This window comes from Onychomys torridus, chromosome 6, assembly GCF_903995425.1.
Source record: "Onychomys torridus chromosome 6, mOncTor1.1, whole genome shotgun sequence".
Lineage (NCBI taxonomy): Eukaryota > Metazoa > Chordata > Mammalia > Rodentia > Cricetidae > Onychomys > Onychomys torridus.
In genome coordinates, this window is record NC_050448.1 from 65696503 (window position 1) to 65708902 (window position 12400).

Below are 12400 nucleotides of genomic sequence, written 5' to 3' on the forward strand. Positions count from 1 at the left end.
TGCCATGGAAAGGAACAGGACAATGAACTGGGAACACTGCCATGTGACCTTGAGAAGGGGAGGCAGAGGAAAAGGAGGAAGTCACAGCTTCCTGTGTACCCTTTCTGGGCACAGTGGAACTGCGAGGCCGTAGGTGGATGGATCCGGGCATGCCTTCAACTCTTCTGCTCTGTATCATTAAGCAGTCTTGCCAAGCTGTACCACCTCCACTGCTACTTCATCTTTCCGGAGTCAGAGCTCAATCGTAACCACATTCCTCCATGCCCCAAGCCCGGTTGTGGAGTTCTGGACCCTGAAACCAGCATTTACCACACCTCTTCCTGTCTCCCCATGAGCTCACTGGGAAAATGCCTCACTAGGTCTCCTCCTTTCCCTCCCCACACCTCTATCCACTGCAGGATGAGAGGGAGCATGGAATGGGGAGGTAAGAGATTGTTTTCAAGGATTCTGAGAAGGATTCAGCACCTTTCTGCCAGCTCAGTATCTGATACTCAGTTCTCCTGGAGTGCTGGGGGAGCAGAGGGGCCTTCGAGGGAGGCTTGAACCCATTATGAGAAGCCCAGAGGTGAGAGAGATGCTGTCTGGGAACCAGGATGTTTGAGGTTTTGAGTAAGAGGAAGGCGGGACAAGGTTGGCAGAAAGATGGTGCTCAGCCCCAAGCCAGGTGAGCCCAAAGGCTACCTGCTGACATCATAGACTGGGTCGGCCTCGGGCCTATTACTCATCTCTTGAGGCCATGGTTTTTGGCCGGAATTACATTGCCAGTCTAGCAGTTCAGGTAACCTGGCTGCTGGCAGCAGCTCAGCAACAGAGTGCTCCCTTGCTTGCTGGAGTCCTCCGATCCCATCACTTGCACACAGAACAGAAACCAAAATTACGGTGCTTAGGCTGGGGATCGATTTACTGAGGAGATTCTATGCAAGCATGAGTATCTCTGTTCAAATCCCTAGAGCCCGGGCAGAGTCAGGCTCCTTAGAGGGCACCTGTAATCCCAGTGCTTCCCAGGCAAGACGGGAGGCCACATCAGTCACTTTTCTGTAGCTGTGTATAAAATGTCACGGCCAAGGCAACTTCTTAGAGAAATTTCTTTTGGTTTGTGGATCCAGAGGGTTAGAATCTATCCTGTGGGGAAGCACAGCAGCAGGCATGGGGACGGGAGCATGAAACAGGACAGCTGGGGAGAAACACTCTAAGCCTGTCCCCCGGGACAGGACGTTTGTGTAGCAAGGCTCCACCTCCCAAAGGTTCCACAACCTCCCCGACCAGTGTCACTAGCTGAGGCCCCAGTGTTTACATAGCCCAGCCTATAGATGTTCTCATTTAAACCACTGCAGAGGTGGTCCTGGGAAACACACAGGTCAGCTACAGTGAACAACAAAAAGACCGTCTCAAGGTGGGGAGTGAGGCCAACTTCTGACATTCTCCTTTGAACCCTACACAAATGCCATGGTAAGTGCAAGAGCACACACACGTCATACACACACACACACATCATACACACATCATAAACACACACATCATAAACACACACACATCATACACACACAAACATCATACACACACACATCATACATACACACACATCATACATCATAAACACACACATCATAAACACACATAAACATCATACACACACATCATACACACATCATAAACACACACACATCATACACACACACATCATACATACACACACACATCATACACTCACATCATAAACACACACATCATACACACATACACATCATACACACACACATCATACATCATACACACATCATAAACACACACACATCATAAACACACACACATCCTACACACACAAACATCATACACACACATCATACACATTATACACACACACACCATATACACACATCATACACACACACACACAGACTTAAACATTACTTTGATACATTGAATCTATTCTCTCTTGACTAGAGAGAAGGTTAATGAATGGGGTGTGGCTGTAGACATAGCTCAACAGTCAAGGGTGCTTGCTGGCCGGGCAGCAGTGGCACACACCTTCAATCCCAGCACCTGAGAGGCAGAGGCAGGCAGATCTCTGTGAGTTTGAGGTCAGCTTGGTCTACAGAGTGAGTTCTAGGACAGCCAAGGCTGTTACACAGAGAAACCCTGTCTCAAAAAAGCAAAAAAGAAAACAAAGCGTGCTTGCTCCTCTTTCATAGAACCCGAGTCCAGCCTACATGAAAGGGTTCACAACTGCCTGTAACTTCATCTGTGGGGGATCTGACACTGTCTTCTGGCTTCCACAGGCACCCACACTCATGTGATATACATGCACAGACACACATAAATTTTTTATTCATTTTATTTCATGTGTGAGTGATTTGCCTGTATGTATGTATGTATGTATGTATGTATGTGTACAATGTTTGTGGTTGGTACCCATGGAGCTCAGAAGAGGGCATTGGGTCCCCTGTAATTGGAGTTATGGATGGTTGTAAACTATCATGTGGGTGCTGATAATCGAACTTGGGCCTTTTGCAAGAACAACCATTAATTGCTGAGGCATTCCTTCAGCAAGCCCACACAAAATAATATTTAATTGAGTTGGGTGGTGGTGGTGGCGGCGGCGGCGGCGGCGGCGGCGGCGGCGGCGGCGGCGGCGGCGCACGCCTTTAATTTCAGCCCTTGGGAGGCAGAGCAGATGTCCCAGGCTGTTCTGGAACTCCTTCTATAGACCAGGCTGGCCTCAAACTCACAGAACTCTGCCTGCCTCTGCCTCCCAAGGGCAGGGATTAAAGGTGTGCGCCACCATCTGCTAGCTCCAGCACATAATTTTTTAAAAGAAAAAGAAGAAAGCCCCTTTTTCAAGAAGCTGGAAATATAGAAACATCTCCTGGAAGATGAATCAATACATGCACACAAAATAGCCATACACATAAGATAAATGAACCTTTTTTTGTTTGCTTGCTTTTCGAGACAGGGTTTCTCTATGTAGCTTTGGCTGTTCTGGAACTTTTTCTATAGACCAGGTTGGCTCTGAACTCACAGAGATCTTCCTGCCTCTGTCTCCCAAGTGCTAGGATTAAAGGCTTGAGCCACTACCGCCTGGCAAGATAAATGAATCTTTTGGATAAATTAGTAGCTGGGCATGATGGTACACGCCTTTAATTTCAGCACTCAAGAGGCAAAAGCAGGCCAATCTGTGAGTCTGAGGCCAAAATGGTCTACATAGTGAATTCTGGGCCAGCCAGGACTGCCTAGTGAAATCCTGCCTCAAAACAACAACAACAACAAAAATTTAAAAATAACTTTTTAATTTTTTGTTTATGTGTATGAATATTTTACCTGCATGTATGTCTGTGTACCATATGCATGTCTGGTGCTTACAGAACTCAGAAGAGGGTGTCATATTTCCTGGGACTGGGATTACAAGTGGTTATAGCCTCCATGTGGATGCTGGAAATTGAACCCAGGTCCTCTGAAAGAGCAGCCAGCCAATGCTCCTAAACATTGAGTCATCTCTCTAGGCCAAGAAGATATTCTTCTCCATTGCATTATGAAAGGCCTTCAGCATTTCCCACCATCCCTTCCTCCTTTCTGAGTGCCAGAAGCACCAGTCCTTGCCCTTGGAAATCCCCAGAGCTAAGAAGGAAGTACTACCCGGACAGACAAAGACACTCTGATAACTTCTCTAGAAATGGGTTCTTCATTTACAGTTGCTGGGGAATGAGAAATCAGAGTCCACAAAATGCTTTTGTCAGCCCTGTCTTCCTGTCACCTCATGGTACAGTAATGTACGTCTAATTAACTCTCTTGGTTACAGTCGGAGAACCAGTGCCAGTAGTCTGTGGTCCCAGCCTTCTGTGAAAATGACTCCCCACTAGCCCATCTGAATATGTACCTCTCCTTGTCATGCCTCCCCTTTTGTCCTTTCCAGCTGAAGGAGCTGTGGCATTCCTGGAGATCTGCCGAGAATATGGAAGGGCTGAGCTGGCCTCTTCATAGAACTAGGACAAGGGAACTACACCTGCCATTGTGACTGAAGGCAGAGAGCAGACCCTTGGGGAACAGTAAACAGTTGGAGTAGGAACCCAGCCTAACCCAGTTCCACAGTCACACCAACTAGTCGGCCACTGTCTTCCGGTTTCTATTGCTGTGACCTGTCTTCCGGTTTCTATGCATGACTATTAGTAACTTGGGAAGGAAAGGGTTTCTTCTGCCTACACTTCCACATCACAGTCTGTCACTGAAGGAGGTCAGGGCAGGACTCAAGGCAGAAGCTGAAGCAGAGGCCGTAGAGAACACTGCTTGATGGCTCTCTCTCATTGTGACATGGTTTGCTCAGCCTGTTTTCTTTTCTCTTCTTCCGAGACAGGGTTTCTCTGTGTAGCTTTGGAGCCTGTCCTAGATCTCACTCTGTAGCTCAGGCTGGCTTCGAACTCACAAAGATCCTCCTGGCTCTGCCTCCCGAGTGTTGGGATTAAAGGCGTGTGCCACCAGGCTTTGCTTTCTTTTCTTCCTTCTCACTTTTTATTTTATTTTATTTTGAGACAAGGTTTCTCTGTGTATCTGTGTAACAGCCCTGCTGGCTGTCCTGGAACTTGCTCTGTAGACCAGGCTGGCCTTGAACTCACAGAGACCCTCCTGTCTTTGCCTCCTAAATGCTGGGATTAAAAGTGTGTACCACCACCACCTGATTCAGGATTTTGCCTGCCTGCTCTCTCGCTCTCTCTCTCTCTCTCTCTCTCTCTCTCTCTCTCTCTCTCTCTCTCTCTCTCCCTCCCTCTCTCTCTCTCTCTGTCTCTCTCAAAGATTTATTTATTCATTATGTATACTGTGTTCTGCCTGCATGTATCCTTGCAGACCAGAAGAGGGCACCAGATATTGAACTCAGGACCTCTGGAAAAACAGCTCTTAACCTCTGAGGCATTTCTCCAGCCCTCAGCCTGCTTACAGCACCTATTTATTACCTACCACCTGCCCAGAGATGGAACCATCCACAGTGATCTGGGCCCTTCCACATCAATAATTAATCAAGAAAACACCCTTAAAAAAAAAAAAAAAAAAAAAGAAAAAGAAAAAAGAAAAAAAATTCTCCTATATATTTGCTTACAGGCCATTACTGTGGAGATATTTTCTCAAGATTCCTTCTTCCCAAGTGACCCTATCTTGTATCAAGTTGACATAAAAAGTAACCAGCAAAGCTACTATCTTTTTTTTTTTTTTTTTCTTTCTCGAGACAGGGTTTCTCTGTGTAGTTTTGCACCTTTCCTGGAACTCACTTTGGAGACCAAGCTGGCCTCGAACTCACAGAGATCCACCTGCCTCTGCGTCCCGAGTGCTGGGATTACAGGTGTGCACCACCACCGCCCGGCCTCTTTTTCTTTTTCTTTTTGGTTTTTTAAGACGGTTTCTCTGTGTAGCTTTGAGCCTTTCCTGGACTTCACTCTGTAGACCAGGCTGGCCTCGAACTCACAGAGATCCGCCTGCCTCTGCCTCCCGAGTGCTGGGATTAAAGGTGTGAGCCACCACCGCCCGGTTAGCCACTATCTTTATTGTCAAGATTTGTTGGAAAAAATTCTCAGGTTACCTATGCTCATGGCATGGAAGCTCCAATGCAGAAACAAGTGTGTTCTCTCTCTGATCCCCTTTCTTCTCTCTTTTGCTTCATACATTTTGGAATTAAAAATTGTGGTTGGGCGGTGGTGGGCTGAACAGGCCAGGGGAAGCAAGCTAGTAAGCTAACAGCTCCCACAGGGCAGTGGTGGCATATACCTTTAATCCCAGCACTTGGGAGGCAGAGGCAGGTGGATCTCTGTGAGTTCAAGGTCAGCCTGGTCTACAGAGTGAGTTCCAGGACAGTCAGCGCTGTTACACAGAGAATCCCTGTCTAGAAAGAAAAAAAAAAAGCTATCAGCTTCCCTCTCTGGCCTCTGCAATCAGCCTCTTCCCTCCTGGATCCTGTTTGATTTCCTGTCCTGACTTCCTTCAGTGACGAACAGCAATGCTAAAGTGTAAGCCTAATAAACCCTTTCCTTCTCAACTTGCTTTTTGGTCATGGTGTTTCATTGCAGCAATAGATATCACCCTGTATCTTCAGTTCCAGGTGATCTGATGCCTTCTGGCCTCTGAAGGCACTTGCATGCATGTAGTAAACAAGAACTCACTCAGGCATGCACTTATACATAACAAACAACAAAAATCCCACTGTAAAGCAGGGCTGAGTGTGGTAGAAACTGAAGACCAGGAAACTGAAACAAGAGGATCTGAGTTCAAGGCCTTTTTTTTTAAATGTTTGTTTTCCTGAGACAAGGCCACAGGGTGGCAGCTCTGACTGGCTGGGAACTAACTCTGTAGAGCAGGCTGGTCTAGAACTCACAGAGTTTTATGTGATAGTTCACCACGGAGAAGACAGACAAGGAGGCATGGGCCAGAAACACACAGGAGCATAAGAAGCCTTTACTTCTGAGCTAGAAATGTCTGTTACACAGATCACGTCCCTTTGTCCTTTGTACTAAGGGTTAGCGAAGGCTTAGACATAGAATGTGCTTTTCTCAGAGGAGGCTCTTGGCGACCATAGTGCCCACACCTAATCCCAGCGCTTAGGAGGTGGAGGCAGGAGGGTGAGAAGTTTGAGAACAGCTTGGTTACACAAGATCTGGTCACAAAGCAACAACAACAGCAGCAACAACGAACCAGTGACTTGCTAGAAGCTGGGCATGGTGGTACATTCCTAGAATCCCAGCCCCTGCAGGGTCCCAAGTTCAAAGCAGATTTAAGACAGGGAACTGGAAGCTGGCGTGTCTATTGCTGCTGTTCTTGTTCAGCCGCTGGGAGAATTTATGGGCGTAGCTTCCGAGTGTTGCTCTTACTCCCGTCAACTTTGCAACAGAGGACTCTGTGGGGCATGGTGGCACACACCTTTAATCCCAGCTGGTGTGGATCTCTGTGAGTTCAAGGCCAGCCTGGGCTACACAGAGAAAAGGAAATGGCTATAGACTCAAAGCTACCTTGACATGCTGATTTTAGTCAAACACATGTCTTAGCCGTTCAAGTCTGATGTTCTGGCAATTTCATCTCCTCAAGACTTTTTATTTATTTTTGGTGGTGTTGGTGTTGGTTAAGCGTCAGCACCATGCCAACGAAAGAGAGCACTGGATGTTGTGGTGGCGGAAGAATCATGAGCCATGGTTTCCTTTCTAGAGCTTTATTGGGAGAGAGAGTGGGGGGGAGAGGAGAGAGAACGGAAGGAGAGAGCACACCTGCTTTTTAGGCTGGGATGCTGTCGAAAGCTGGTGACATAATTAAGGACATAATCCTTAACTGAACTTTGGGGCTAACTCTGCTTCACACTGGCCTGTTCTGTAATTCTTTCCCATGTCAAAGCCAAACACCATCCGGAGTCCTGGGCCTAAACCATTAAGGGGGCTCCTCTGTGGATGACACCATAGAGTTGTGCCTTCATCCTTGCCACAAATGGATATTTTACTAATTATATATGCCAAAAAAGAAAAACTATTACTTAGCTTTCACTATTTTTACTGAATCTTTTTTTTTTTTTAGACGGGGTTTCTGTGTAGCTTTGAGCCTTTCCTGGAACTCGCTTTGGAGACCAGGCTGGCCTCGAACTCACGGAGATCTGCCTGCCTCTGCCTCCCAAGTGCTGGGATTAAAGGCGTGCGCCACCACCGCCCGGCTGAATCTTTATTCTATTAATTATATCAGAATGTAAGCAAGCATCTCTGTAAGGTAGCTTGTGCGTTTCCCCCCTCTCTATCAGAAGACCTGCATACATGTTGAGGATCTGTTCTCCAGATTTAACTCAAACCCCTTAGCATTCAAAGCTTTTCCCTATGTTGAAAAGCCAGCCAAGCACAAACGCACAACCTTTATCTGCAGAGCCATCTCAGTTCCTGGTCTCGGCGTTTAAATGCCCACCACCTTGAGCAGTTTTTCTTTCAACTTCCGCTTGTTTCCTAACTCTGTAGTCGTCCAAGTGCCTCCGTTTTGCCAAGATCAATGCTATGCCCACGGCCACGAACACCACTAGAACAGAAGGCCCTGCAGCGGACTGGAGCTTCACATCCCCAAGAAAAACAAAAAGAGAACCGTGGGAAAGGCAGTTATGCCAACCACCTTCGGGAAGAACCCTTTCCTTTTTCATGAAAGGTAACAAGCGTGAAGTGGGCTGTAGTCGCGGGAAGACTTCTCCTCAGCTACAGGCTGGGACTCCACGTGAGCAAACTGAATTCGGAGAAAATCGGTTTCTTTCTTTTTTTTTTTTTTTTTTTTTGACTTAGATGTCGTCCAAGCGGCTAGCTTGCCCACAATAAAGATGGATTCCCCCAGCGCCGACCTCGCTTTTAAATCAAACACGGCAGCCATTTTTCTTAAGGGCAAAGGAGCAAGCCGGAAAAGTCGCCGGCGCGCTGGTCTCTGAAACTCCAGACGCTTTAAATTGCTGAGAGTCCAATCGGAATCCAGCTCTCTCACCGGAACCGTCCTCCCTCACGACCGGAAAGGGCTGTGCGTCAGCGCGTTAGGGCGGAAGTGGCGGGAGGGCGGTGGTGGGTAGTTGGCGGGTGGTTGACTAGAGCCGGCCGCCATGTCCGCAGGGAGCGCGACACATCCTGCAGCTGGCGGGTAAGGGCTTCGCGGGCCAGGCGGGGTAGCGAGCACGGGCCGGGGAGAGGGAGGCCCGGGAGGCTGCGTGTGGGTGGCCAGGCCCCGAAGTGGGCCGCGTCCGGACGCGGAGGCCGGCTTCCGGAGAGAACGTGGAGCAGGCCGCGGGCGCCTGGAGGAGGGCCGGCCCAAGTGCGAGGGAGAAGGGAGCCCCGAGTGGTTCCGAAGGGCGAGCCAAGGGGAAGGCAGACGCGGGAGCGTGCCGGGACGCCGCGAGTCCTTGGCTGGCGGTGACGGGAAAAGAACTGCTTTGGAAAGCGGTGGGAAGCGGTGGGGATTTGGGGGATGTCACTGAGTTTTCGATCGGGCATTCTGTGATGAACACGGAACCCGACAGGCAGAATGGAAGAACGTGCACTCGGAGAACAATACAAAGGAAGGCTTTGGGCCCCAGCTTGTTCCTTTTCCTACCTGTAGGCGCCGCAGCAAATGGGACCAACCGGCTCCAGCCCCGCTTCTCTTCCTTCCGCCCGCGGCCCCGGGTGGGGAGGTCGGCGGCAGCGGGGGCAGCCCGGGGGGCGCCACCGCGGCTGCGCCCTCGGGAGCCTTGGATGCCGCTGCTGCAGTGGCCGCCAAGATCAATGCTATGCTCATGGCCAAAGGGAAGCTGAAACCGTCTCAGAATGCCACCGAGAAGGTATTCCCAGGGAAAGACGCTCTCCCGTTTGCAGCTTTTGTCGCTGTTCGGTTTTATAATCATTCGTGCTCATAATAGAGTGAAGATCACGTATGGGAGCGTGACACTTTGTTACATTGTTTTTTGTGAGGGCGAGGGTTTCCTTTTTCTTTTTGTTTGAGACAGGGTTTCTGTATATGTAGACAAGGCTGGTCTCCTGCTTGCAGAAATCTTCCTGCCTCTGTCACTCAAGTGCTGGTGATGACAGGTGTGCTCACACCCTGAGGTCAGGCAGTTTTAATTGATCTTGTTACTTTTTTTTTTTTTTTTTGTCGGAGCTGAGGACCGAACCCAGAGCCTTGCGCTTGCTAGGCAAGCGCTCTACCACTGAGCTAAATCCCCAACCCGATCTTGTTACTTTTATGAACTAGTTTTTGTACTTATAAACGTGACTCAATTTTTGTAGTGATTTAAAGCAATAAATTCCTGATACATGAAGTTCAGGTAAATCATGTGAATGTGTTTAAAAATATTTGTGTATGTGTATCTTGGTGTGTGTATCATAGCATTTGGGTGTCTATGTGAGGCATCTCAGTCATCCCTCAGGCTTGACAGTAACTACCTAAACCCTCTGAGCATCTTCCTAACTCTCAGGTGTATGTGTGTTGTGTATGGCATGCACAGGTGTTTGTCAGGAGCACATGCAGGTGCACATTGCCATGGTGAACATGGTGTCCCACCTTGTCTGAGTCAGGGTCTCTGTTGTGTATATATCAGGCTAGCTGGCATTTGAGTTCCAGGGACTCTTCTGTTTCTGCCCCTGTCTTGCTGTAGGGCATGGAGATAAACAAAAGCAAGTTACTGCATTTGGCTTGGTTCATGTATTCTGAGAATTAAAACTCAGTCCTCATGCTTGGCCATCATAAGTGGCCATCTCTCAAGAGCTAAAATAATTTTTAAAAATGTTATTCTGTAGCCTGGCAGTAGTGGCACACATCTTTAATCCCAGCACTCGGGAGGCAGAGGCAGGTGGATCTTGAGGCCAACTGATTTACAGTGAAACTTTGCTTTGCCATAAAGTGCAAAATATAAAGCATCATAACTCTGGCCTTTAATGTATCTCTACTCTGTAGTTGTTTTAGTACCATGAAAAATATATGAGGTGCCAGTTGCGGTGGCACATGCCGGTAGTATTTGCTGAAGGAGGCGGAGGCAGGAGGATCAACAGTTCAAGGCTAGCCTAGGCTTTATATTTTTTAATCCAGGCTGTGGTAGCAAGGCACATACCTTTAATCCCAGTCCTCAGGAGATGGGCAAGTGGATCTCTAAGTTCAAGGCCAGCCTGGTCTACAAAGCGAGTTCCAGGACAGCCAGTGCTGTTACACAGAGAAATCCTATCTTGAAAAACAAATATAGCCAGGCGGTGGTGGCACACCCCTGTAATCCCAGCACTCAGGAGGCAGAGCCAGGTGGATCTCTGTGAGTTCGAGGCCAGCCTGGGCTACCAAGTGAGTTCCAGGAAAGGTGCAAAGCTACCCAGAGAAACCCTGTCTCGAAAAACCAAAAAAAAAAAAAAAAAAGGAAAAACAAATGTGTGTGTGTGTGTGTGTGTGTGTGTGTGTGTATCTCAACAAAACAAAACCCTTTGACTGGCTTTTTTCTCTTCTGTAGCTGCAGGCCCCTGGCAAAGGCCTAAGTAGCAGTAAAAGCAAGGATGACCTGGTGGTGGCTGAAGTGGAGATCAACGACGTGCCTCTGACCTGTAGGAACTTGCTGACCCGAGGACAGACTCAGGATGAGGTGTGTGTGTGACTCAGGAATGGGGGAGGAGGCCCGGGACTTCAGACACTTCTGAACACAGTGTTCATGGGTGGTGTGGGTCATAAAATCAGGATTGGACTAACTGCAGAGGATACTAATGAAACAGATGTGGGTGACTTGTCCCGGTCACAATTTCAGATACAGGACAATTTATATTTGGTGAAATAAATGGAAGGAGTAGTCCTGCTCTCATCTGGAGAAATACCTTAAAACCACATCAGAGCTTTATTGATTGATTGATTTTTTTTTTTTTTTTTGGTTTTTCAAGACAGGGTTCCCCTGTGTAGCTTTGCCTTTGCGCCTTTCCTGGAACTCACTTGTTAGCCCAGGCTGGCCTTGAACTCAGAGATCTGCCTGCCTCTGCTTCCCCAGTGCTGGGATTAAAGGCGTGCGCCACCACCGCCAGGCTCAGTTTTATTTTTAATTCATAATTGTATGTATTTGTAGTGTTTTAGTACTTGTCTGTCATTTTTAATAGAATGTTTCTACTTTTAGATCAGTCGGCTTAGTGGGGCTGCTGTGTCAACTCGAGGAAGGTTCATGACAACTGAGGAGAAGGCCAAAGTGGGACCTGGGTGTGTATCCTGTGGTTTGGGGAGAACAAGATGTCCACGTCACCATGTTTCCTGTTCTTAGGGAATCTGTGTTAAGGTGTTTAGATAGTAGCTTGAGGAAGAACGCTGTTGGATTTAAATTTCACAAAATTTTTTTTGTTTGTTTGTTTCTTTTTTCAAGACAGGGTTTCTCTGTGTAGCTTTGGAGCCTGTCCTGGAACTTGCTCTGTAGCCCAGGCTGGCCTTGAACTCACAGAGATCCGCCTGCCTCTCCTTCCCGAGTGCCTGGATTACAGGCCTGCGCCACCACCACCCGGCTTCATTTCACAGTTATTAAGGAGAGAAAAAAAAGAAGAAAGTGTTATAATGATTAATGCTTACGTATTTTCCTGGGCTGGAGAGATAACTCAGTCTCTAAAGTGCTTATAGTGAAAGCATGAGGAATGGAATTTGAACCCCAGTGCTGAGATCTTGCAGCCCGTGTTCATAATCCCAGCTCTGGGTGACTGAGGCAGAAGGATGGGTCACCCGGGCTTGCTGGGCAGCCAGAATAGCTGAATTGCTAAGCTCTCGGTCCTATTGAGAGACTGCTTAAAAAACAAACGGGGCTGCAGAGATGCTCAGATGTGAAGAGCACTGGCTGCTCTTCCAGAGGTCCTGAGTTCGATTCCCAGCAACCACGTGGTGGCTCACAGCCATCTGTAATGAGATCTGGCGCCCTCTTCTGGCCTGCAAGGATGTGTGCAGACAGAAC

The 12400-nt window shown here is 48.1% G+C and overlaps 1 protein-coding gene across 1 annotated transcript in view; it reads left to right on the forward strand.

The window, feature by feature from the left end:
* Positions 1 to 8372: 8372 nt before the first annotated feature.
* The window catches only part of Khdc4 (KH domain containing 4, pre-mRNA splicing factor), a 33295-nt gene continuing 29267 nt past the window's right edge, over positions 8373 to 12400 (forward strand). Inside the window, exons 1-4 of the mRNA XM_036190119.1 lie at positions 8373 to 8616; positions 9073 to 9292; positions 10943 to 11071; positions 11588 to 11667. Coding sequence (XP_036046012.1) covers positions 8579 to 8616; positions 9073 to 9292; positions 10943 to 11071; positions 11588 to 11667 — 467 coding nt within the window. The 5' untranslated portion in view covers positions 8373 to 8578. The remainder of the gene's footprint in view (positions 8617 to 9072; positions 9293 to 10942; positions 11072 to 11587; positions 11668 to 12400) is intronic.